A 25,379-nucleotide genomic window follows, 5' to 3' on the forward strand; every position below is an offset into this window, starting at 1 on the left:
GGGCGACGGAGCTGTCGGGTCAGGCGGCGTTCCCTTCGCGGAGACGCGCTTGTAATGCGGGGGCACGGGCAACAGGAGGGAACCGGCAGCAAGTCCTGTGCCTGCGACAGGCTGCAAAACAGCCACGTTCCGAGTGATCTATTGCACTGCGTTATAAACACACTTGCCTGTGGGGACGAGACGTTTTCACTCGTTTTTACTTCATTGCCCGGCGCTGGCCGCACTCCGCTCTCCCTCCCCGCCTCGGTCGCCTCGCGACGTCCGCGAGGAAAACTACAACTCCCAGCAGCCCGTGAGGCCGCAGTTGGAGCGGTTCCATTCCCCGATATATTGGGGGGAGCGCTCTCCACCCTTCCGGCTCCTTTCCCCATTGGTGAAGCGGGAGCGGGCTGTACCACGCGAGCGGCGCCCCCCGGCGTGGAGCGTGGGCGGAGCTCTGAGGGCAGCGCGGGAGCGGCGGCGCCGGGCGGGGATGGAGCGCTGCGATCTGGGCGAGCGGCGGCGCGGGCCCATCTGGACCCGCAGGGCGGGGGCGGCCGCACCGCGGGGGTAACGGGGCCGGACCGGGGGGAGCGGCTGCCCGAGAGGAGCGGCGAACGGGGCGGGGCCGGCCCGGGCCCACCTGAGCCTCTGCAGGGTGGTTGAAGGGGCAGCCCGGGGATACCCGGTCAGATAACGAAAGGAGCACGTTCTCCTCGCGTTACAGAATCGCTGCGGTTGGAAGGGGCCTCCGGAGATCATCCAGTCCAAGCCCGCTGCCAAAGCAGGGTCACCTAGAGCAGGTTACGTAGGAGCGCGTCCCGGTGGGCTTGGAATGTCTCCAAAGAGGGACACTCCACGACCTTCCTGGGCAGCCTGTTCAGTGCCCTGCCATCCTCAACGTGAAGTTCTTCCTCCTGTTGAGGTGAAACTTTGGTACTTTAGTTTAAGGCCATTCCTCCTCGTCCTGTCGCTGGGCACTACGGAAAAGAGTCTGGCACCGATCCTCTTGGCACCCGCCCTTGCGATACTTGCAGGCATTAATGAGATGCGCTCCTGAAGGCGGAGCGGGACCCCAAGGAGGCTGTGAAACCCCCGAGCTCAGGCTGCTCAGCTTGGCTGGGCACTTACCCTGGTTTAGGTGTATTGAATAAAATGCCATGGGAAAGTTCCAGGAGATTTATCGCAGTGTGGTATGCTGTATAAATACTGCCTGATCGAAGCTGAAGAGCAGCAGCACAAATGCTGCTTTGGGTGCCTCTGTCCTGGGGGACTCTGGAGGCAGCCCTGTGAACTCCTGTGTTCTCCTGGCTTAGTTCAGTTGCAGGGAAACTTGAAAGGCAGAGAGTGACGTTGAAAAGGTCTTGGGAGGTGGTGTAACTGCAGTGATAAGTACTTGTGTTTCAGGGTGGTTTTAGAAGCAGAAGTCATTCTTCATTTGTTAGGGTCTTAATTGTCATAACCCCACACAAGCATCACTAAATTGCAATTATACTTTAAAATATTTTATCTTTCTAATGTCATTTTTACGGCCCTTTTATTGAAGAAAAGAATGGGCTTAACAGTGAGGTGCAATTAGTTTTATCTCTAGTCTGCACCACCACTGTGTGACCTTCTTCTTGTGTTCACTTGGATTTTGTAACAAACCCCCATAGCCCCAGGAAGGTGCTGGGTAGCATATTCTGTGTCTCAGAGCTATCAGCATCTCATATAACCATGGTCAGAGCATTCTGCAAGTGCTCTGCAGTCTTTAATCAGCCTGCCAATATCTGCCACAGTTTTGGCGTTTAGCTTTACTGTGAATTCACATCCAAGTGATAATACAAAATGACTGTCTTGTTCAGTGTTGGGCAATAAATCCAGGAATAGCAGATCTTCCAAATCTCCATCTCCTGCTTCCTGGAAAACCCTTCTTACAGCTTATTCTGCACATTTCTGGATCTGGCTCTGTTTTATGTGGACAGCACCATACAAGGATAGAAGTGGAAAATAGGAAACTTTTGTTCTATAATAGCTCAGGTGAATAGTAATAAATAAGGCTTTCTTCATAGAGTCATAGAATGGTTTGGAGTGCAAGGGGCCTCAAGATCACCCACTTCCAACCCCCCTGCCATGGGCCAGGACACCTTCCACTAGACCACTAGGCTGCTCAGGGCACCATCCAACCTGGCCTTGAGCACTTCCAGGGATGGAGCATCCAGAACTCTAGGGAGCCTGGTTGTCTGACCACCCTCACAGTAAAGAATTTTTTCTTAATGTCTAATGTACACCTACTGTCTTTCAGTTTGAAGCCATTAATCCTTGTCCTGTCATTCCAGGCCATTGTAAAAAGTCTCTCTCCACCTTTCTTGTAGGCTCCTTTCAGGTACTGGAAGGCCACAATTAGGTCACCTCAGAGCCTTCTCTTTTCCAAGCTTAACAATCCTAATACTTTTGAAGACTGTGAAAAGAAGTGATATTAAAACTGGTTTTCTCCACATCTAAAGAGATGGTTTCTTACAGTAATGCACAGCTTCTCAGTTTTCTAGAACATTTCTTTGCAGTGGTAATGATGAGCCGGGTTCCTTGCTGAGTGTTGGATTTCAGATACATCAGGATATTAGTGTTATCCATTAATAATGGAAATCGGGTAACCAGGAACCACACAAAAGGATTGTGAATGGTGAATTTCCCCCATCTGCTTTACATGCCTCCTACCGACCTTCCAACCCAGTGAATTACTTCCTTTGCAGTGTATTTTTAATATTAGAAATACATGGGTTTCATGGGAGATTTTTCATAGAACATGTAAAATCATAAGATAGAAACATTTTAATCCTTTGTCTTACAGATATAAATGGTAATAAAATTATTCTAAGCATGACTGTTTTGCTGGCTTTCTTCACAGAGTTATAGTGAACATTCTTCACAGTGTCCAAGGGTACCATTCAAAGACAATACATTTTCTGAATGTGGCTTTTGACAATTCTGGGGATTCTCTCCTTGCTGGAGACCGCCAAGGGAATATATATGTTTTTGACCTGAATGGGAACAGGTAAGAATATTTCTGTCAAGACTTTTTAATTGTCTGAGACATCCATAGCATTCAGGGGTGCGGAACTTGTCTGGACAGGTCAGGTTTTAACTGGATAGTTTTAAATAGGTAATCATTTGCTCAGGGCTGAAACTTCAACCCAGTGTCTTGTGTAGGCTCCCTAAATGTTATTTCATTAGTTAAGTTGCTCAAAAAGATCAGAGGCTTGCAACTGTAAAAAGAATAGCAATGCCATAGAACTTAAAGGGCTACCACCAGAAGTTATTCTTGGGACAGTACAGATCAAAGAGTGAGCCTCAAATTACAGTAGATTAGACCTAGTGTTTTCATTTGCAGAAATACATCAACCAGTCTTTCAGCATTTTACTACTGAGTTTTAAAATACTAGCACTGATTTTTCGATCTATTATAATTGAATATTATTTCCTTACTCCCTTCTACAGAGTTGATTTTTTTTTTCTGTGTAATATATTGAAACCAATTAAATTATTACTTCACTTGACATTAAATGAACCCAAGTTTCCTAACACAATGAGAATGTGTACTTTTAAATAGGTTCAACCTTGTTCAGAGAACAATGCAGGCTTGCACTGCTTTGGCATTTAATCTTCGCAGAAAGACAGAGTTCCTCGTGGCTTTGGCAGATTATTCTGTTAAGTGCTTTGATACAGGTAAGGAGAAGTTTCAAGGCTTAAATGCTATCTGTATTGGCATGAAAACTTATATAATTTTAGTTTTGATCTTAAATTTTTTGATAGTTTGTTTTATGGAAATTATACTATGTATTTCATGCCATCTGTCTAGAAAGAAAAGTTTGGGCCCATGTTAGTTGTAGTCCTTGGGTAAATGAACCTAAATGACCCCTTTGCAAAGTTCTTTATTCTCACTGAGTCACACAGGCATTTGTTTAACTGAAGTCCACCACAGGATTGTAGTTAGGTATGTTACCTTTTTTTTTTTAAGCAATTTTTAATATGTTTACTTAGAATGAGGTACTGTATTAAAATAAAGCCAAAACCAGTTGACAGTATGTTAGTTTGCAACTGAACAAATTCTTGACTATATTTACAGTAAAATGTTTTAACAAAGTGACAATGTACACTAAAAGAAATGTCAATACTTTGGAGTATCCAAGTAATTCTATATCCTTATTGAAAGCAATATTAAAAATTAACAATACAGTTGTATGTCTCTGTCTCGATTAGAAGTTAAATGGTGAAGGGCAGTGACAATTCATTCTTCATAAATTATTCTTTACCTATCAGGAAATGCATTTGTAATGTCTCCATTATATCCAATTATTATCTGGATTTAAATATTTTTAAAAAGCTGTAGGAATCACTTATCTGCAGTTTTAGGGCTTGAGATTATCTGTGAAGATTTTAATGTAGCACAATGTTCCTCAAAATAGAGGAAGAGTCAGAGTTAAGGTCTGAAATCTTCTGCACTCTTTCTCTTCCTTTCAACAACAGCAAGACCAAACTTAGATATTTGGTTGCACTCAGAGAGTACATTATTACTCCAGAGAGTACTGCATGTTCATGTGGTGCTGTTTCCAGATATCAAGTCATACTGTAGAATGTTCTAAAATGTGAATGGTACTCACCTAAATCACTGCAGTTCCTTAGGGTATTAGACAGTCCTTACTTACCTCATGGGCTCCATGCCCTTCTTTAGAAGACACTCTCTAATCCCATGTCACTTCTCAGGTGATGATAGTTTTAAGCACTCCATTGTCTGTGAGCACAGCAGAAAGTTTGACTGTTAGTCTTTATGAGCTGCTTTATAGCCATTTCCTATCTTTGATGCCACAGCAGTAGCTGGAACCACTCCATGGGCTGCCAGGCAAACCACCCAATGTAAACAGTGTAATTGCCGTGAGTGCAGGTTGGTTGCTGAGGGAAGATTAGTGGTCATGCAGTCACAAGTGGGAGACATTGTAGTCAGAGGAACCATTTCCTTAGAATGCACTGCACAGCATAAAACTGTTGAAGGTTTGAAAAGACTTAATGAGCTGGTTCTTTCTGACTCTGCCTTTTTGTAGTCATAACCTGTTGTCATTAAACCTTTTTTCTTTGCACCTGTAAATAGTTGTGTAATCATTCACACATTCTGTCCACAAGTAAAAACAAGTGCAGAATTCTAACTAGAACATTCAGTCACAGCTTCTGTGGGTGTTCACATCAGATATTCTGTGAGGCATGCTGAACTTAACTGATCACATTGTTTATGGCTTTTTAAGATTGATTTTTAGGCTAAATGAATCAAGTCTGTGCAAGTTGGCTTTCTGTGCAGAACTGAGCATAACTTGTAAAATGTTATTTGGAGATGAGGAGAAGGATGTCCTCTAAGGTATAATACCTATGTGAAGACTGATACCTTTGTTTCTTGTGTGTTGGGCTGTGATGGCAAATGGTTATGTACTAGTTATGCTTAAAAATCTCTCACAGCATAGTGTTGACAATAAAGACTAAAGTAGTAGTTGTTCCACTTTGAATGACTCTCATATCTTTTTCATCAACTTCTGCAGGAACCCAGGAGCTAGTTAGTTGGATGAGAGGCCATGAATCTTCTGTGTCTTCCATCTCTGTCCATGGCTCAGGCAAGTATGCCATCACTACTTCCACTGATACAGCTCAACTGTGGGACTTGGACACCTTTCAAAGAATAAGAAAGCTGAATGTTCGTCAGTCTGTGGGTATACAAAAGGTGAGTAAAGAGCAACAGCTAAAGGGTGAACAAGCACACCACAGTAGGTACAACATCACATATTAAAATCCCATTACTTGTGAATAGTGAAGATTTTAAAATCTTTGGGCATCTCATCTTAGCATTCTTCCCATCAAATCACCCAGACCACTGAAATAATGACTCAGTAGTTGCAAAGATCTCCTGGGAACTTTTAAGGAACTTCCATCTTTAGAGATACTCAAAACTTCCTTGGATATGACTAACCCAATTTAACTTGGAAGTCAGAACCATCTTCTAGGTTGACCTTGCCTAGGGTGGGCTCAGAGGACCTGTGTAGATTGATTCCAACCTGCATGGTAGTAGGATTTAAGGGTGTTGTTAAAAAAACAGTTTTGGTTTCATAATGGTAACTTCAAACAGTCACCATCACCTGCCTCATTCAGCTTCTTATTCCAAAGCTCTTATGTCTGTGCATGCAGAGCACTGAATGTGGGAATGAACAAGGCTGAAAAGGAACTCAGCAAAAAGAAATCACTGCTTCTCAGCCTCGTGGTTTCTTTGATTCTGTTTGCTGCACAGACACATTGGAACTGCACAGGATGAGAAGGATGACATGTTTGTGTCAGGGAGTGGTTTAAGTAGGTCTCCCTTAGCATTACACTATTTTAACAGGTCTGCCTGCGCCACCAAATGTCACACTTTGGTCTAAGTACTACAGAAAGTCCTGACCCAGTGCCTGAGCATGGCTTGCACACGTGCTGCCCTGCAGTGAATAGTCTGACAAACACCACTTCAAACCAAACTTCTCGTCAGGCTGGCCACTAAAAAGCCGTGCTGCTTTTGCAGAGAACAAGGCTATTCATTTGAGTGTCCTCACCCAGTTCTGGGTCAGGCAGAAATTCTGTCAGCTTAAAATAGTCACCTAGCAATTACTGGGAAAGATCATCCATAAATTTTTGTTTGTTTGTTTTATTAAAACTGTTGTGTAGCGCATGTTGCTAAAATAATTATAACATCTTTCCTCCAAAGATGGATGCATTTCTCTAGTGGAGATTTTTCTAGTGCTCAGTATGTTTCTTTCTTTGTGTAGGCTATGTGTAGAGACTTCTTATTGGTAAGTGGTTCCTGGAATTTGGTAGGATGAGGATGTTGCAGTATGGAAACAACTTTTAAAGCCAAACAGTAGCGATAATAATGGAATTAATAGATCACATTTGGGAATCAGGAGTCTGCTTTCTTTGGTGCTACCATTTCTTATAGGACATTATGCAAATGATCTAGATTTCATTTTCCTGTCTTTAGAATAATGGTATTTATTCTCATTCCACAGTCTAAGACATACAGGTAAATGCATTCTTTACTGAAGTTCAGATTTATTATTAGACCACAGGCTTGCCACTCACTGTGGAAAGCTGGATTCTTGCTTGCTTTCTGAGCCACAGTAGCAGTGTCACCCATCTTGTGTGCTTTTTGATGCCTCTTAAGCCCAGTTGCACTCCAGCATACACCTTCTGTTAGGTTGGTATGGGGCAAAGCTAATTAAAAAATATGGAGACTGAGGGGCAGAGTGAACATACAGCAGGTGAGACAGATGAGAATACAATATATCTATAATGATCATTTCCAAAGCATCACTGTTTATTCAACAGCTGCTTGTGACCATCCTGTGGTATTTTTCTATGGCAAAGTAGAAAATTAGCAACTATTTGGTACTCCAGTTTACCAAAATTCATCTGCTCTCAATGCTTCTCTAGTCTTCCTCAGGGACCCTGAAGGAGGACAGACAGCTCAGTCTGACTGAAGATAAATTACTGAGACAACTCTTTTCCCCACAGGTTACTTTTGCTCGCTGTCAAGTGACTCATTTGGCCTGAATGTCCAATTTTCAGTTACTAAGATGAAACCCAGCCCACATATCCATATTTCCAGATTTTCAAGGCCCCAAGAGATCATTCACACCAAAACTACAAACTTTGTCGCACTGACTTAATCTCTGACAGTGATGTCCCCAGCATTTATATTGCGTCCTTGCTGCACTCATCGGAAACAATAACGTTTAACAGTCATAAAAACAAGACAGATAAAATTTAACAGATATTTCAGTGAGTTAAACTGGCTTAGCAAAGGGTACAACACGTTTTAACCAGTGCAAGGAGAGCACACCTACTCTTCTCTAGGCTGTCACAGTAATAGCCACACCTGCCATGTTTTATTTTTGCCATGCACTTTGGTAATTTAAAATGTACTTCTTTGACAACATCCCATTTTTTTTTTCTTTTCCATATTCTTCCAGGTTTTTTTTCTTCCATTGAGTAACACCATTCTCAGCTGTTTCAAAGATAATTCTGTTTTTGCATGGGAATTCGATACTCTTCACTGTAAATACCAGTTGTCACCTCCTGTAGAAGGTTCTGTATTATTTTATAAGGTGTTTGCTGTTACCAGGTAAATTGCTATTTTAAACATTCTAAAGGCAGACTATAAAAAATATGGTTTTAAGCAGGTTCTCTTTCTTTAATTGTAATGTTTTGTGGAAGTATTGAGCTATCTACTATGATAAGCTTTTGAACTCAGCTGTGACTGAAATTTTCAGCAAGGATCAGTAGCAGTTTTTATTATAGTCCCATAACAGTTGAAATAAATTAAGTTGATTTTTAGTGACCACTAAAATAAGGTTTAAACTTTATTTTATAAAATCTTTTAAGGATAATATCGTATCCTTTACTAAAGCAAATTTTATTTTAGGAGCTATTTTATTCTTTCAGGAGAGTATCACAGGAATAATGGCTGATTCAAAAGTGAATTGAGGGCATAGAACAAAATGAACAATCTCTCTTTTGAGCTAAGACCAATTTAAATTATAGTGTGCTGATGGAAGCTTTCCCTGTGATGCAGGGATGGTCGGACTTTGGTAGCTGGTGGGAAATCAAATCATCTTCACTTATGGTGTTTGGAATTAAAGCAGTTGATAAGAATAATCCAGATGCCAGAGAAAGTGCGAGCTGTCCGTCACCTGGAATTCCTCCCTGACAGTTTTGATGGGGGCTCCAATCAGGTCAGTTTTTTCATAAAGCTTAAGACAGGAGTATTTGGGTAGTGGATTCAACACCTATACTTGGAGGTCTTTTGGGGGGCTCTGGGGATATAGGGGTATACGATACAGAAGGAAAGTTACTGTGCTGAATCTTTGCTCCTTTAGCTTAATGGAATGTTGTTGCTGAATTGGGTATTCTAGGTATTTCACTTTGTTTTACATTGGCAGTATTAATGGTTGAATCCTTTTAATTTGAAGGTCCTTGGAGTGTTAAGTCAAGATAATATTATGAGATTTATCAATATAGAAACATGCAAACTTCTTTTTGACATTGGGAGTCCTGAAGAGGGAATTAGTACAGCTGTGATTAGCCCAAATGGACAATATATTGCCTCAGTAATGGAAAATGGAAGCCTTAACATATACAGTGTCCAAGCTTTGACTCAAGAAGGAAATAAGGTAGAGTATTTTACATTTCTTAAAACAGTAGTAAGTCCTCTTAAAGATATTTGTCTGCATAAGCAGACTGCATGAGCAGTAGTTTGCAGAGGTGCCATATTTAACAATACAAATCAAGAAAAAGTGATTTGTACTGTTTCCTTCATAGTTCCTCCAGCCTGTCAGGTAACTTGGTGTTTTTAAGGTATGTATAGTGTTGGAAGGGGGAGATGGTATTTCTTTCTATAGCAATTTGTGTGCATCAATTTCTTTATGTAATGGTGTTTTGGAGGAGATGGAAACAGAATAATTGTGCCTCTTCTGTTCCATTTCCTACAGGAAATATTTTGCAACTAATGCTCTCTTAAACTGTGGGCATGAATGGTGTTTTTGTTACTGTGATTTTGTTCTTCTTACCGTGTTATTGGATACCAGCACCCATCATTTACGGCACAATCATACACTCCTAATCCTTCCTAAATAACAAACATTCTAAGTACCACTTCTTATTTTATTATATTAATTTATTAATGGGAGTCAGGTTTCTAAATACAGAATTCCATATATCTTTAATCACCATGTCTTTGAAGTAAACAGTAACCAGCTCTGGATAATGATGGAGCTGGAGCTGAGGAAGGATGTGTAAAGATGTCACACGCATTCCATCTGCACTTTTGCTGACGGTTTGACATGAACTGGGATATCCACTTTGTCACTTGCTTTCACAATCTCCAGCATTGAATTAATTAATACCTGTCTGACACTGAAGACTAATTAAAGTTTGTAAAGGTGTTCTGTATTCTTTTAACTGGTGCTATAGAAATGCAAAATATTTTAATGACATTGAGAAACACACTAAAGTAAATAACCTGAACAGTACATGATACATATCTATAGTATCTCAATTATATTTTTACTGTTTGCTAAGCAAGGAAATAACATGATGTTTGAGTTAGCTTGAAAGCTACATAAACCTTCCCATAGTTAGAGCAGTTTTATTTGTGGGCATCCTTTTCCAGGAGTATACAATCTATATCTGTTTATTTATAGTATAAATGTGGTTCTAGTCTTCTTTTTATGGCCATCATACTCAAAAATGTAGCATATAAAATAAACAACAAATTATATTTCTGTGTAATCTGTATTACAAGTTTTTAACCAAGCTATTTTCACTTAATACTAGCCTCCACCATTCACATTCAAAGTTGTAGAAGATGGGCCCAAGTACACATCAGAGGCCAATAAACTGATCACAAAAGTGACTTCAGGAAGGTCAAAGGGGCCATGGAAATCCAAACAAAGCAAAATTCAAAGCAGAATGCTAAAACTGCAAGAAAATACATCACTTGAAAATAAAGAGGTAGGAAGAAATTGCAAATATTTTGTCCTTCAGTCTGCAGTGTTTATATTTCATTGCCATTTGCTTTAAAAAATAAATTCAGGCACTGAAGCACTTGGATGTTTGAGCAGAGCAGGGATTAAGGAAATTTTAGTACCATTTTCTCTCTCTATTTAGCCTTTACTCCTACAGTATGTGACACAGCCAGAGCTGCCTCCAGTCTGGGGTACCTCTGCAGTTGTTCAGGCAACTTGTGACACATTTGGTATTTGCTAGATCTGATCTACTTCCCTGCAGAAAGCCAACTGGCACATCTAAAATGTCTGCCTAGAATCCATTTCCTTTTTTTCTTAATTATTTAGAAGATGAATTACTATTACATTTATTCTGTCATCACGGTGCCATTTTCTCTCTCTGTCTTTATTTTGTGCCTTTTGTGTGTGTGTAGATATATATATATATATATATATATTCTTCTGCTTATGTGTCACCATATGATCTATTTCTTATGTTAATATTCTTTATGGTTTGCTATATGCATATGGTTTGCTATATGCTGCATGTACATAGTTCCGTCAGTTTGGGTTTGATCTGCTTCTGATTGAAATCAATGGCAGCTGTTCTTTGAGTTCAGGAGACAATAAATGATGATTGAATTACCTTTTTGTTGTTGTTGAAGTACCTAGGACTATGTAGCAGACAGCAATACATGTTTGATTTTTTTCTTTGACACTATGTGGTAAACTTCTATATTTAGCCACTCTCATCGTTTAGAGTGCAAAGAAAGAGAAAATGGTTACATTTATTGTTGATCTCCTATTTTGTAGAATGAATTACCAGGTGGATTAAACAAGAAACGTCTGCAGGCCTTATTGAAAGGATTTGGAGAATATCCAGCTAAGTACAGGTGTTTTTTGTGTGCATGTTCATACTTGCACAAAATAAAATTGCTTGTGTTTACTGGCCTATGAAAAAGAATTTCCTTGACTAAGGCTGCATTTTAATTGCAGGATGTTTGTTTGGCGTTCCTTATTACAACTTCCTGAAAACCACTTGGCATTCAGTAGCCTGATAGATAGGGGAATCCACAGTGCATTTGTAAATATTCAGAAAGAGTATCCTATCAAAAGTGGGAAACTGCTGAGAGTTCTACAGAGGTAAAATATATATTTGTATTTATTTAAAATATTACAGATTTTTATTTTCATATAGTCATCTGAAATTATGCAGTAGCAGGAAGCTGCATATACTGTATGCAGTAGCTGGAAGCAGCTGTAAAAAAATTCTAAAATGACATAGTAGTGCCCTCATGCAGTTTTGTTTTGGTAACTCATACAATCCTGCATCTGTCTTGAAGTTCACAATCTTTCTATGTTGTGGTTGTAAAATACATGCTATATTTTTGTTTGGTTTTGGATCAATGTTTTCTACACCATGTTTTTTTGTTTGCCTCTGTGTACAGGACCTTGTCAGCTCTAGCTCACTGGTCTGCTATCTTTGCTGAGACACCTTACATACCTTTGCTAGCATTCCCATTTGTAAAATTATTCCAGAACAACCAGCTGATCTGCTTTGAAGTTGTTGCTACAGTAGTAGGTAAGCAGTGATTTTAAAAATTCAGATTTGCTTCAACATGTTTAAGCCTTCCAAAGCAAAAGAGCTTTTCCTGCTGAAATGAATAAGGTATTTTCTTATTTATAGGTCACCATGGTGTTACCAGGAATTAATATGGAGCTTAAAACAAAAACCTCAAAATATGAGACTTCCTTTTGCAGTGTTTCTAGCAAAAAGTTAGCAGCTTTAACAGTGTTTGTCAAGTCTAATTGAAATGTATCTAGCATTTGCAAACCCATATGTATCTAGTGTAATTATATCATAATAATTAAGTCTCTGAGACATGGGAAAAGTAGTCACAGCCACCCACCCCACCTGTCACCTGCTCCCAACCAACAGGGAATGATCTCTTTCAAGGTTTGAATGATCTCTGTCAACTAAACTGTTTAGTTGTCTTGAGCATGTGGTAACTCAAAACTAGACGTTTGTCTGAACACTGGCTGTGGCAGTCTTCTGAAGAAACATTCTAAATTAAAGTGCTTTACACTTAAATTAGTTGTGGCAGCTGCTACTAAATCTACAGAAGATTTGTGCTGCCAAGCATACATACCCACTTTATAACCACATGCTGTTGGTGAATAAGTATCCAAGTTTACAGAAATTATTCTTAGTATGTTAAAAATTACTTGATCCAGGCTGTAGTTTTGTGAGACAGAAACACTGATTTAAGTATTCCCATCTGCCTCCCATGCCTTAGTCCCACAGCTTACAGATTTTTTTTCACTTTGTATTTGAGCCAGATAGTTCTTCAGTCTGATTCACAGTGTACTGACACAAAATCCCATGCCAGTGCAGCTGGAGGAGCAGGGTACTATGGGAATAGTTTAGGAATACTTGGAAAGAGAAGAGATCTTAAATGGGTTTTGCTGCCTGAAGCAATCTTAATGCATCAGCTTGATAACCCAACTTCAAGGTTGTCATGAGTCTTTTGCTCTGGATTACAGGGGATTTTGTTCAGCTTCTTGTTCTCTTTCAGTTAATTTTTGCCAGCACTGGTTTGAGTATTTTCCCAATCCTCCAGTTAATGTCCTTGGTATGATGGAAAATGTTTTGGCACATCATGACAAAGAACTACTTCAGCATTTAACAAAATACAATGTGACTTCACAGGTAATAGTCTAGACAGCTTTTGAATACAAAAATATACTACAGTGAATAATAGTGCACTGTTATTTTATTTTTATGTGTTTCTAGTGTGAGGGAGTTTTCATTAAAAACAGTGAATTATGTGGGAGTGTAAAGAATATATCATTGATTTCCTGTTGTTTTTCCTTGTCCGTGATCATATGTATGCATATGAACTTCAGTTCTTTAGAAGTTCTTTGCTTTCAAGTCCACATTGCTTAAAAATCTACTCATCAAATTATAAATGTACCTTTTTTTAACATGGACATAAGTGTGATGAATTAATTTTCTAATCTCTGTTTATCATTAGGGATGATTTTAGCTTCACAAATCTAAACAGAACATTTAGACATCCAGTGAAATAAGAAATGTATTTGTAACCACTCCAGATTAACTTTGAATGTTTAGAGTAGGTAGGGAAACTTATCTTGAAATGTCCTGTTTATTTCCTTTTTCATAAATTACTAGATTCTTGGTATCTAAGGCAAGAAAAATCACATTGTTTCTTGAAAAGGAATTGTAAAATTGTACTAATGGATTATTTTGTCAATTTTCCCAAATAATTAAGGTTTATGCTTGGCCTCTCCTGGAAACACTATTATCTGAGGTTCTAACAAGAGAAGAATGGCTGAAAGCCTTCGACAATATTTTCTCCAACCATCCTTCATACTTTCTAATGATTGTCGTTGCCTATGTTATATGTTCCAGAGCTCCCTTGCTCCACTGTAATCAAGCAGCAGATTTTGAGGTAAACATTTTTCATATTAAGTCAATTGTGTGGAAAAGATGTATAAAACATTGTGTCTTTGTTAGGTTACAAGGAGATCTATTTCCAAATTAATATCTGGTACCTGACAAATACACAATAAATGAGTAAAACTGAGCAGTTTCCTGCAGTTTCATGCAAGGAGAATTTTAAAAGCTTTCATAAGCTTTCTAATGGCCTAAAGGCCATTTTTAAAATTTCAATAGTTCATCAAGCAAAAAATAATTCTGTCTCTTTTTTGAGGATCTAGAATGGACTTCTGCCTCTGGAGAAAATGCACAATAATTCTGTGATGTTGTATCATTATCCTCTTGTCAGATTTTCAAAATTAGGCAGTATTATTGGATGTACTCTGAAGCTAAATTAAAATGTTTCCTTATGTTTAATGTTCCACGGGAAGAGGATTCTTTTTCTTATGAAAAATCTCTGTAGGCAAACAAAGGGTTCCACCTCTAAAATGTGCTTATGAGTAGTCAATTTGACTGACATCAAGCAGATAACATTATTGCTAGGTTTAATAATGACCATTTAGAGATTTTCTTGGTAGATAAGGTCTTTGATAGGAAGAATAGTCCTGCAAGAGGAGAAACTTCTGAGCTTCATGGCTGAACACTGAAAGTCAAGGCAGGTTTTTCCAGTGGTAGGAGTCACTGTTGGACACTCTAAATTGACACCCAGCTTCCCAAATCCCTTACACAGCTGCCATTGGAAAAGAAGGAAAAGAACCACAGCATCCTTTCCCACCTTGAAGAAACTTGGCTCAAGTCACTTGAGCTGGTGATGTTTTATGAATTGGTAGGGAAAACTTTAAAAACTTTTAAAATTAACTGTTGAAATATATATCTTGCTATTTTTCATGATAATTACCAAATATGCGTATTAAAAATAAATTATATTTGTGTAAAAATACATAAAAGTACATAATCTTGTGTAGAATGTAAATGGCAGCATGTCTCTTACAGTATTTCTTTCATCATCGTAACAACGTGGACATTAATGTTGTGATTAAGGAAGCCTATCATCTTATGGAGGCTACACCTCTGGATATCCATCCACAGCATATGCTTGATGACTTCACACCACTTACAAAAGGACAGTACCCTGTGTTTAATAAATATCCCATGTTCGTTATGAATTATCAAGCTCAGAAATGGGAGAAGATCAGACAAGATGAAATTGAATACTTGCAAGAGAGGTATTAGTCAGAAATTGACAGTCTCAGTCTGGGAAGGACAGGTGGACATAATTGCCTTTGTATGTTGTAATGTGTAGTCTTGAGAAGTGAGATAAGAAAGTTCAGAAAAAGGAGTTGAAATAGCTGCTAAAGGTTGAGAGTTACTTGGTCTGACATGTTTTTACATTAAGTCATTAGTCTTATCTTAAATAAAAAATGTCTGCTAATTAGCAGAATATATTAGGCCACAAGTCACTGAACTTGGAAGCTCATAGCCAGAGCCTAAACCTCTGTTGACCTTATGGGGCTCAAGTTTTGAAGGGCCAGGAGTTCTTAGCTTGCTATTGAAATCAGTGGGTACCATGATGTCAAGGCACCCTTAGAAACCAGTTTTGTTAAGAATGTGAGGAAGAAAGTACCTGCACTCATCTGTAATGCCCTGTTGTCTCTAACAGTCAGTATGGTAGCTCTTCCTCATGTACTTTGTCACTATGAAGGGGATGCCATATTCTTTCATGTCATCTCATTTCAGCAGTTCTTTGCTAGTACTGTCATCAATTTCAAAGTAATCAAGTAATTTCTTGATATTTGGTTTGTATGATTAACATGTGACCTCCTTCCATGTAGACAATTAGCACATGAATCAGAAGCCAAAGCACAGCAACAGAAAGCAGAAGATGAAGCCTGGTATCGAAAGCAGAAATTACTTCAAGAAGCTGATGAACAGAGACAAAAAATTCTACTGGAAGAAGAGAAGTTGGCAGAACAGAGGCAGAGGTATTAGAATACAGGAAGCATTAGGGGTCTGGCAGCTGTAGCCTGCTATTACGTTTTTAACCATGAGTAAAGGAGAAATAACCACTAATTTGTATAAATTGTAATGTGGGATAACTGTGGTCTGGTGGGTCATATTTTGGTGTGGGAATTAAGTGATCTGGGTTGTATTACTACCTCGCCTCTTACTCCCTGGAGGGAATACAGCAGATTAGAGGTCAAGTCACTTCATATTCTTGTCTCAGCTCCCAGCCATTTTTCTGGTTCCTTCGGACTGGGAAGTCTGTTAAACAGTCAACTGCTGTGTGTCTGCACACTGAGACTTGCATTGTGGGCACTGCAGATACAAGAGTCACTTCTAGCATCAGTGACTGTGCAGTCTTGGACTTCTAGTGGATCTAGAAAAACAACTGCTTCGTGTATCAGTTTATAAGCAAAGAGATAGTAATGAAGCTGAACCGTAAGTTTGTACATTTTGCAGTTGTGAAGGTTTAAGAGAATGTCAACATCTCCATAATTTCTTAGATGAGCTACAGGTAATCATGGAATCATTTAAGATGAAAATTACCTTTAAGATCATCAAGTCTAACAGTTAACCCAGCACTGCCAAGTTCACCACTAAATCATGTCCCTAGCCACCATATTTTTGAGTTGTTTGTTTTTTTTTTTTAAGAGGACAGCAAGCCTTTATTTACAAACTAATCCTTGAGTTTCTGGTTTTGTTCCTTGAAAGAGTTTGATATTTACCAAATAAACTTTGGGACTAATTTTGTGCAGCAAGAGGTACCAGGACACTGGCAGTTATTCTAAGGAGTAGTTTCCAGTTTTGGATCCTTGCAACATTAAACTGGTACTTACTAAAGTGGAGCAGAAACAGGGCACAGGACTTCAAAGCTTAATTGGAAATATTGCCGTTAGAAGATGTGTGTCTGTGAATTTAATAATTTCATAAATGAAAACTGGACATTTTACAGGAAAGAAAGCAGCCATCCTAAGCTTTGTAAAGCTGGAGATGAGCTCATACTAATTAATGGCTAACTGCATTGTGTGTTTGTGCTCTTTGGTACTGACCTTTTACATATACAGTATTATTTTGTTATTTGTTTATTTCTGTTTATTTTGGCCTTGAAGGCTTGCTGTGGTGAAAAGAGAACTGGAAGTAAAGGAACTGCAACTTTTAGATGCTTCAAGAAGGCGTTTTCTGAACTACCAGCAAGATCAGCTTCAAACGGAACTAAAACATCTCAATGATGAAATTGCAAGAAAGGTTGAGCATTGCTCAAGCTATTCTTTTCTGCAAGATTTAATAGGGAAAATAAACGAGGGGAAAAGGCATAACTAAAATTTTAGTTGATACACTGTGATTTGTGAGCCCAGAGGTATATTTAGCATGAGGTGGACTACTTGAAGTGGTAAATGCATTATTTAACAGTTAGTGGCAGTGTTGAAAAATGTAATGAGCTCCTTAAAGGACTAGTGAACTCTCAGCTGTCCGTGGGCTGTATGTCCAAATTGCAAATTAACTCTGCCATTGACTGAGAGGCTCCACAGTGGCCTCTGGCCAGGCCTGGCTCTGCTTCCGAATCACTAACCTGGGCACCATGGCATGCAGTTGTGCCATGAGAATGGTACTGAAAATGGAAGGGTTTGCAACTCATGGGCACTTACTGAGCCTTTGCAGGGCTATTCCTTGTGTCTCAGCAACACACTTTGCAGAGCACAGTGCAGCTGGGTGGCTGTTCCTGCAGTCAGGGCACTATAACACTCCTTAGCTCCAGCTTAGCACAGGTTCTGCTAGGTGCAAAGCAGCCACTTCCCCTGCTGCCCACTGTCCTCCACTGCATTCTGGCTTCAGAGACTCCTTTCTCGATTCAGAGCTGCATGTAGCAGGTTTTTAACATTAGTTCAAGACCAGTATTTCCCTAATATAGCTTGGCTGGATGCAAAACTCTTCTATGCCTCTTCTCCACCTTGCCTTGTGCTTTTGTTATGCAGTATTTTCCATTCTTCATATGACAGAAAAATAACCAGAACTTAGGGGCATGGGGGTTTAGACATTCTTTTTGATAATGTTATTTTAAAGCTGAAGAATTTCTTTACTGTATTTCCACATGTTTCTCTTCTCCACAAGGCATCTATGAGACAGCAGGAAACAAATGCTCTCCGAGATATAGAACCTGAATCACAGAAGCAGCTTTTTGAACAGGTAATTATTGGGGAACTATACTAAATACAATTTTTTTATGGTTGTTCATTTGAAGTTCTTGGATTTGATTGTGTTCATGCAACCACACCTTGTGAGGAGAAATGGGGGCCTGGTCTTTTTTTTTTCTTAATTATTTTTTTTAGAATAAATCTTCTTTTGATAAAAGCATTAACACAATTCACTGTTATTTTGGACAGTTTTGGGTGAAAATAGTCATATCCTCCCCATTTTATTCTTCTCCTCTGCTGAGGTATCATTTGGTTGCTACAGGGTTTAGTTATGGGCTCAGCTGCTTGAGGGAAGTGAGGAACATGTAAATAAGAAGTGTATAACAATGTGTTCCTCATCCAGAAACTCCCACCTTTTCATCTGTGATATCCAGACATATCTGCATTTTCTGGAGAGAACAGTATAGCAGATTGATGTAGGTGATGAAAAAATGTCTAGTTGCCAACAACCTCATTAAGCAAAAAGGAGTGGATGGTTCATCAGGAATGTGCAGTTCCTTTCTGAAATGACTGATTCATTCAGAAATATGGCTATTCAGTAATAAATGGCTTTAATCAGTAATTCTGTTTAAAGTTAATTTTACTTAATTATTATAAATAATTATTAGAAATTACTGCAAAGTAAGGATGCCTGTGGAAGGCTTTAGAAACACTCATTTTGATTGAAAATACTCAGTTAAGTGTTTAGAAATCAAAGCTACATATACCCATCTTGAGTATGTGTAGGTCCAGTGGAATAAAGGAGAAGTAGACATCCAGCTTTCGGACCCTCATTTTGAAACATGTCAGTTTATGTTTGGGTTTTTTAAAGCTTTTGGTCATAAACTTGTTCTAATCCATACTGAGCATGATTTGGCTAAATTTCTGTTAGCATTTATTTATTCAATACACAGCCAACTGTATTGTGGCTACATAACACAAACCAAGCTAAGCTTATTTGTATTCCAGTACATGTAAAGTCACCTCTCTAAGGAGATCACTCTGCAGTGATCATCCTCTCTAGGCTAGAAAGGTAGCTAGAAAGGTTATTTAACTAGCTGAGGATCTCTGTTTGCCCGCAAGAGTCTGTGCAGACGGGCTTTCCCAGCACTGTTTCACTGCCATCAGCAAGGGTCCCTACTCCAGCTTCAAAGGATGTTGACTTTGCCTCAGTTGCTCAGTAGATTCTTACAGGCCTGGAAGGGGGTTTTAACTTTTGCAGAAAATTGTGTAGATGTGCCCTGGTGAATGTGAAGAAAAGGTGGTAAGCTAAAATGCTGTTTCTAGGTCTGTTGCTGGGTTGTACTACTTTGGCAAATCATCTCTGCATTCAAGCTGAAGATGTGTTTATTACAAACCCCAGCGCCATGAAACACACTTTATAGTTATGAAACATTTTGGGGTTTTGGCTAAAATGTGCCATAAATTGCAGAATATTTTCATGATGAATCTAGTTCATTTAGGTTGGAATTCGGCTTTTATTATCCACAGTAATCTGGAGAATGGAATTACATCCCTTGTCATGACTCAGGCCATTGTTATGACTCATGCTTCATCTAATTCCAAGTGGATAAAACAGCAGGGTCTATGACTTCTTTGGACAGTTATGATATGTAGTGGGATGAGATGTGGATATATTCAAATACTAGTTTAATGAAATTTTAATAAATGTTAAAGAGACGGAATTACCAATGTGAGCTAGTAGCTTAGCAACAATAATTTTTGTTTGTGTGCTTGGCAGCATCTAATCAAAGACCAAGAGGCAGTGACAAAGGAAATGAAAGAAGAGGTGGAAGCCCGTCGAAGAAAGGTGGATCTGGAAGACCAACGTGTTCAGAGATTGATAGAAATAGATAAAGAAATACAGAAAGCTCATACAGTAAGATGATTGGATCTTAACATGTGTTCTGGGGAGTCAATATGCTAACTTATGCAAGTAGTACTGGTTAATAGTATTTTGACTGTAATTAACTAGTTCAAGTCCATATGAAAATATTTTCTAAAGAAATCTAATTTCTAGATACCTATATTAATAGATTAAGATTCTATGTTTAAAGTTTTGAGATTTCCAAAAATCTGACTGAAGTGTCCAAACATCTGTAAAATATTGAAATTCTCTGAACCTTTTATTTTTTTACTTCTCAAAACTTAGAAACCATGTAAGACTCAAAGTGCTTTTCAAAACAAGTCATCCTCCTGATAAGGAGCATGTTTTGTTTGTAACCATAACAAAATAAAAGATAGCCTCAAAGGAGATTTCAGTTGTAGTACTTGGCAGGAAATTCAGCTGTAGAAGCTGTCTTCTAGATCTCAGTAATGAATGTGTGTAGTTTGACATTAGGAATTGCTCAGATTTTCAAGCTCAGAACTTGTAACTGCACAGTTGGAAAAATAGTTGCAGCTATCCCACTGCCCATATGCTTGGCATCTGCATTTGTGTATTGTCTAGAAATAAACATATGGGTCTGAAATTTTGTAAACAGCATTTGATTTCTGGAAGCAGATGGATGTGGGTGAAAGTATTGGCATTCAGGTATCAATCTTATGTCAGCTGCACCTGTTAGTGCAGCTAGTGGCTCTAGCAGGGACATCTGATAGGGATCCTGGAGAACACCTCCGTTTGTCATGCCTGGTCTGTAGGTAAGGCTGTGCAGTTGGAACAGACTGAATTTTTGGTAAGAAAGGTGTTTTATTAGGTGGCTGAAGAAAATTTAGCCAGAGCTGAGCAGAAGCACACTGACACTGACTGGAGGCTGCAACGGCAGCAGAGACTCAGGCGCGATGACCAGGACCGGGAGAAGCGCTACAGAGAGATTGTCAAGCTCCTGCATGACAACAGGGTGAAAGAAGCTGAACTGCTGAAGGCCTTGAGGGAGACAGAAGAAAAAAAGGTATTTGCATAATTTCTTTTTCGAAGTGGGCCTGGCAAAAATGTAACCACCTATAACAGGGAGTGCAGAAAGCTGAAATGTATTAGAGAAATATTTTGTTAGAATTCTCCTTTTCTGTTTCGACTGGGAGTTTCTGGAAGCACAAGAGTGAATTGGTAAGGATGTTTTAGCCTTAGGAAAGCATATTCCTATTTCTGTAAGTTCCTCTCATTTTCATTCTCTGACCCAAGACTTCTGTGTTTCTCCAGATGTTTGAATGAGACATTTTTTGAAATGAAACCTTCACACAGCTGACTACCATATTTTGATTTTAGGGTGAAGTGTAATCTATAATAATCCAGATGATTCTATTTGTTGCTTTTTCCTTGCAACACATCTGTTGAAGACATTTAACATCATTGTTGCACAGCAGGAAGATGTACAGAATAAAGCCCAACTGGAGGAAGAGCAGAAGGCGGCTGCTGCTGCAGATGGGCACAGGAAACAGTTCTTAGATGACAGAATGAATGATGAGTTAGAATTGGCTGAGAAGCTGCAGAGGGAAGATGGCTGTTTTGGTGAGCATGTAGATAACACAGTTGTGTGTGGATGTTGGCATGAAGCATTCAATGACTGAAAACAAATGAACTGTCCAATATTAGGGATCAACTTAAGCATAACTCCTTTACTAAGCACTCCATCAGTGCTTATTGGCAGTATTCTTTCATCAAACAGATGTATCTGTTTTCCAAGGCCAGACTTGGAAAGAAATCTCAGTTTGATACCTATCAAATGCAGCAATTTAAATGGCATTTTTGGTAGGAGCACAGGTCTAGCTCACCTTAAAACAATTGTAAAATTGCATACATTAGAAATTTTCTGTCAAATATTGTTGTCCTGTGACATACAGTATTATACCAAGAAGTGGTATCATACTGACATACAGTACTATACCAGTAAGTGCTTTTTCCAAGTGTTTGTTAAAAAAAACCAAACAGATAAACGCCAACATATTTATGTTCTTCCAGAATTTGTCAGTACATCCTTCTCAAGTGCTGCATTTGTGTGTTTTGCAGGTATTTCTCCTACCCCTCACCATGCATCCAAGGCTTACATAAAATTAGTGATTAATATTAGGGTTAGGTGATTAGTATTGCTTTGGGCAAACTTTTTCAGCCTTTGTCCTTATTTACCTAATGTCTTAGTATGGAGTATTTTGCAACTGTGCATAATTAAAATGGGTGGCTCCTAAAACTACAAGCATGAGTAGCCATATTCCATATGATCTTAGTGGCCTATTTGTCAGAAAATTAATTATATAGCAAAAAACAGCACATGTAATTTCTTAAAGAGCTGTAATTTCTTGAAGGGAATTTTAAGAAATTAATGAAATTACAGAGCTGTAATTCTTTAAAATGAAATGCTGTGATGCATAGCTTTGACCTGAAGAGTAGAAACATTGACCTCTAATTCTGAGCAAATTATACTTGCCATTAACTGGAGTGGGTGATTGTTCTACCTTTGCTTCCTGGAGAAAAACTGTTTTACTTCCAGCTAGAAAAATTCACTAGAAACTTCAATATTTTTAATTGACAAAGAACCCTTCTTTCCATTTCCCACAGAGAGACTGCATGGTTTAAAGGCCAGGTGTACAGAGAGAGGGGTGGAAGTCCAGCAGGTGCCAGGGTCTGGAAACATCTCTCTCCATGATTTGTCTACATTAGCATCATCACCACACAGTAAGTTTTTAAGTTAGGAGTCTCTTTCACATTTAGTTTCAGAGCATTGCTGGAACACCCAGCTGTGGGATTGAGCCATTAGTTGTGTAGGTGTTTAGTGGATAGTAAACCAGTTTATTGTTGTGTTCTCTTTCACACCTGCAGAAAATGTCTTTGCTCCCAGGGATGGCGCAGGTAAGAAGTGCCTGAAGTGTGTCATGTTATGAGATTGCTCCTAGTAAACCTCAGCCTAGTTTAGTTGCATTCTGACCTGATCATCTTGCCAATGGTTTTCCTGTCTTTATAGCTGTTTATGATTTGGGAATGTTGAGAGGCTGTAGAGCTGTCTTTCATCAAAATCTGACTGGGAGTTACAGTCAAGAATAAGTCTAATTTCCTCTGATCTGTCCTAGCTACTCTGGCAGTGAAAGCAGTTTCAATTCCAGTGCACCTTATGTACAAAAGTCTGCAGGCAATGGGAACCTCTGGACCTGCTGTAGCCCCCATTAGCATCTGACCTGGTAGCCAACAGAGGCACTGCTTTCAAATAACTTGCTCTTGCCAGTCTGAGGACTGCCTCACATCCAGTGGTACTGAAAACCAGCATTTCTCTGCCAGAGATGTCTGTTTTCCAGCAGGCATTTGTAGTGTTTATGGAAAGCCACTAGTTGCAGTGTTAAGTTTCTTGCACTTGGTTGTCTTTAGACAGAAGACGAGCAGAGCTGGCACGCCAGGAGCGGGAGCTGATGGCAGAGGTGCGGCGGCTCAGACGAAGGCTCACCTCACGGGCCCGAGCCAGGCTCCCTCCAGCTCCTTCCCCAGCTACAACGTGGTCACCGTGAGATGATTTGCTCTGGACCTTAGCTGCACTTTCAGTTTATTAATCAGTGAAAAGCTAAATATGTATAGTGTGATTCAGGAGGGATCATAGACTTATTAAAGGCTTTTGGAGATATTTTTATATAAGAATAAAATCCTAGCTAGAAAATATGTCTTTTGTTTGTAACCTTCTTGTTATTTTTTACTTCTAAAATAAACTCATTTTTTACCATTAAGTTACTGAATGTGCAGTATTTGTATACTTCTTTTTTTTTTTTTTTTGGTAGCTGCCCTGACTTGAAGAAACAAGCCACTGTTAAAAATGTTGGTTTTGTCAGTGATGTGGCAGTGGATTCTACAAGTTGCAGCAGGAAATTTGCAATCAGAGAAAAGAATCCTTTCCAGCGAGAGCCAAACACTGAAACCGAGGCTCAGAGAGGTTGTGGAGCACCTGCTGCTGGAGATGCATGTAGTTGTTACACATATTAGCAAGTTCATTCCATAAGAATGGGAGAGAGGATCTAAACAAATACCTTGTTCTTCGTAGTGCTTGTGGTACTGATGGCTAATGCTTTTGACCCAAGTCAAGAACATTATGTGGTGCTACAGTAAAAGGGAATAGGGCAAAGTAAATTAAAATGAATCATCCATAATTGTGACACACAGTGTTGATACAGGGCCCTGTGAAAATATGAGGACTGGGATCTTAATTTGTTCTGCTTCCCCTGGGGTTTTGCTGATGCTCTTGGGGGCAGTACTATGGGAGCAGGACTGGTCGTGCCGGCCGTGGGGGCTGAGGCACCGGGCAGACCCAGGATGATACCTTTATCCAGCAGCTTTTTGTCACCTGGGGCGAGGAACAGCCTCTCTGCTTCTTGTTAAATTACATGAAAACCTAAAAGCACAAAGGTACTTGGTTTTCCTTGCCTTAATATCCTCTGCATCTGGAAGTAGAAAGAGTCACATGAGTAGCAACCAGGATCCATAGAAATGTCATTGCAGCCCTCAGCAGAGTGTGGAGAAGAGGCGTCATTCCTTTTCAAAGGGAGAAAAATGCAACAAGCCAGGATCACCTCGGAGGCAGAGGAAGTTGATGAGAAAAATTGTCTTTTTCTGATTATTGTCTTGGAGTTTACATATAATTATTTCTACATGTAAAGGGAAATAATAAACCCGCTGAGCTTTTGGCCTGCACTATGGGCTATGTGTGTATGTGCTTATGGTTTGTAAAAAGGTAAAGCTGTGAATGTGCATTAACTGGAGTGTTTCTCGCAGGCGGGGCCGATGTCCTGCCGTGTCCCCACAGCAGCTCCTGGGCCCGGGGCAGCCCCCAGGCACCGCCTGAGCCCACTGCCCCCCGCAGGAGCCATTCCCGGTCCCCACAGCCCTGCAGGCCTCGCAGACAGCGCAGGGGCTGCAGACCGGCTGCCAAAAGCTGGAACAATTGCAGAAGTTACTCCCGCGAGCCCAGCACCGGCAGAGACACGCGCTCGACCTGGAACGGCCGCTTCGGAAATCACGACAAGCACGGCTTGGGAGTCACCGACCCGCTCGGAGCGCGGTGTCGTGCGAGTTTGTCGCCGCTAAAAGCGCGGGGGAGGCGGCCGAGAGCAAAAACTCTACCCGCCTTTGCCCCGTGTGAGGATCGAACTCACGACCTTCAGATTATGAGACTGACGCGCTACCTACTGCGCTAACGAGGCGGCTGCTGTTAACTTATCCGTGAGGACTCTCGAATCTACCGGCGGCCTCCCTCCCGTCGAGGCCACGAGAGGACACGGCCCGGCCCGGCCCGGCCCCTCCTCCGCCCA

General features: G+C 39.9%; 1 protein-coding gene, 1 long non-coding RNA gene and 1 other non-coding gene across 10 annotated transcripts; 1 reads left to right on the forward strand and 2 right to left on the reverse strand.

The window, feature by feature from the left end:
• Positions 1-346: 346 nt before the first annotated feature.
• Positions 347-23,804, forward strand: TBC1D31 (TBC1 domain family member 31). Of its 8 annotated transcripts, none has more exons than XM_030234486.2 (22): positions 347-549; positions 2,867-3,013; positions 3,569-3,684; positions 5,544-5,722; positions 7,998-8,149; positions 8,600-8,759; positions 8,997-9,197; positions 10,360-10,536; positions 11,343-11,422; positions 11,526-11,672; positions 11,978-12,111; positions 13,106-13,239; positions 13,823-14,002; positions 14,983-15,215; positions 15,822-15,971; positions 17,100-17,235; positions 18,100-18,174; positions 19,903-20,040; positions 20,858-21,052; positions 21,438-21,609; positions 22,654-22,770; positions 23,455-23,804. In XM_030234486.2, exons 1-22 carry the CDS (start codon positions 473-475, stop codon positions 23,589-23,591), a joined length of 3,237 nt encoding a protein of 1,078 aa, XP_030090346.1. In that variant the 5' UTR covers positions 347-472; the 3' UTR covers positions 23,592-23,804. The 8 variants fall into 8 exon arrangements, with proteins under 8 accessions (XP_030090346.1, XP_030090353.1, XP_030090358.1 ...); XM_030234493.2 differs by having other exon boundaries at positions 21,465-21,609; XM_030234498.2 differs by having other exon boundaries at positions 19,903-19,971.
• LOC127059280 (uncharacterized) lies at positions 2,776-4,827 on the reverse strand. Its single transcript, XR_007776935.1, has 2 exons — positions 4,665-4,827; positions 2,776-2,999 (listed from the first exon to the last, which is right to left on the reverse strand). It is a non-coding gene; the product is annotated as an uncharacterized LOC127059280 (long non-coding RNA).
• Positions 23,805-25,198: 1,394 nt separating the features above from the next.
• On the reverse strand, positions 25,199-25,271 carry TRNAM-CAU (transfer RNA methionine (anticodon CAU)). Its single transcript has one exon. It is a non-coding gene; the product is annotated as a tRNA-Met (tRNA).
• Positions 25,272-25,379: the final 108 nt, after the last annotated feature.

Source organism: Serinus canaria, chromosome 2, assembly GCF_022539315.1.
Source record: "Serinus canaria isolate serCan28SL12 chromosome 2, serCan2020, whole genome shotgun sequence".
NCBI lineage: Eukaryota > Metazoa > Chordata > Aves > Passeriformes > Fringillidae > Serinus > Serinus canaria.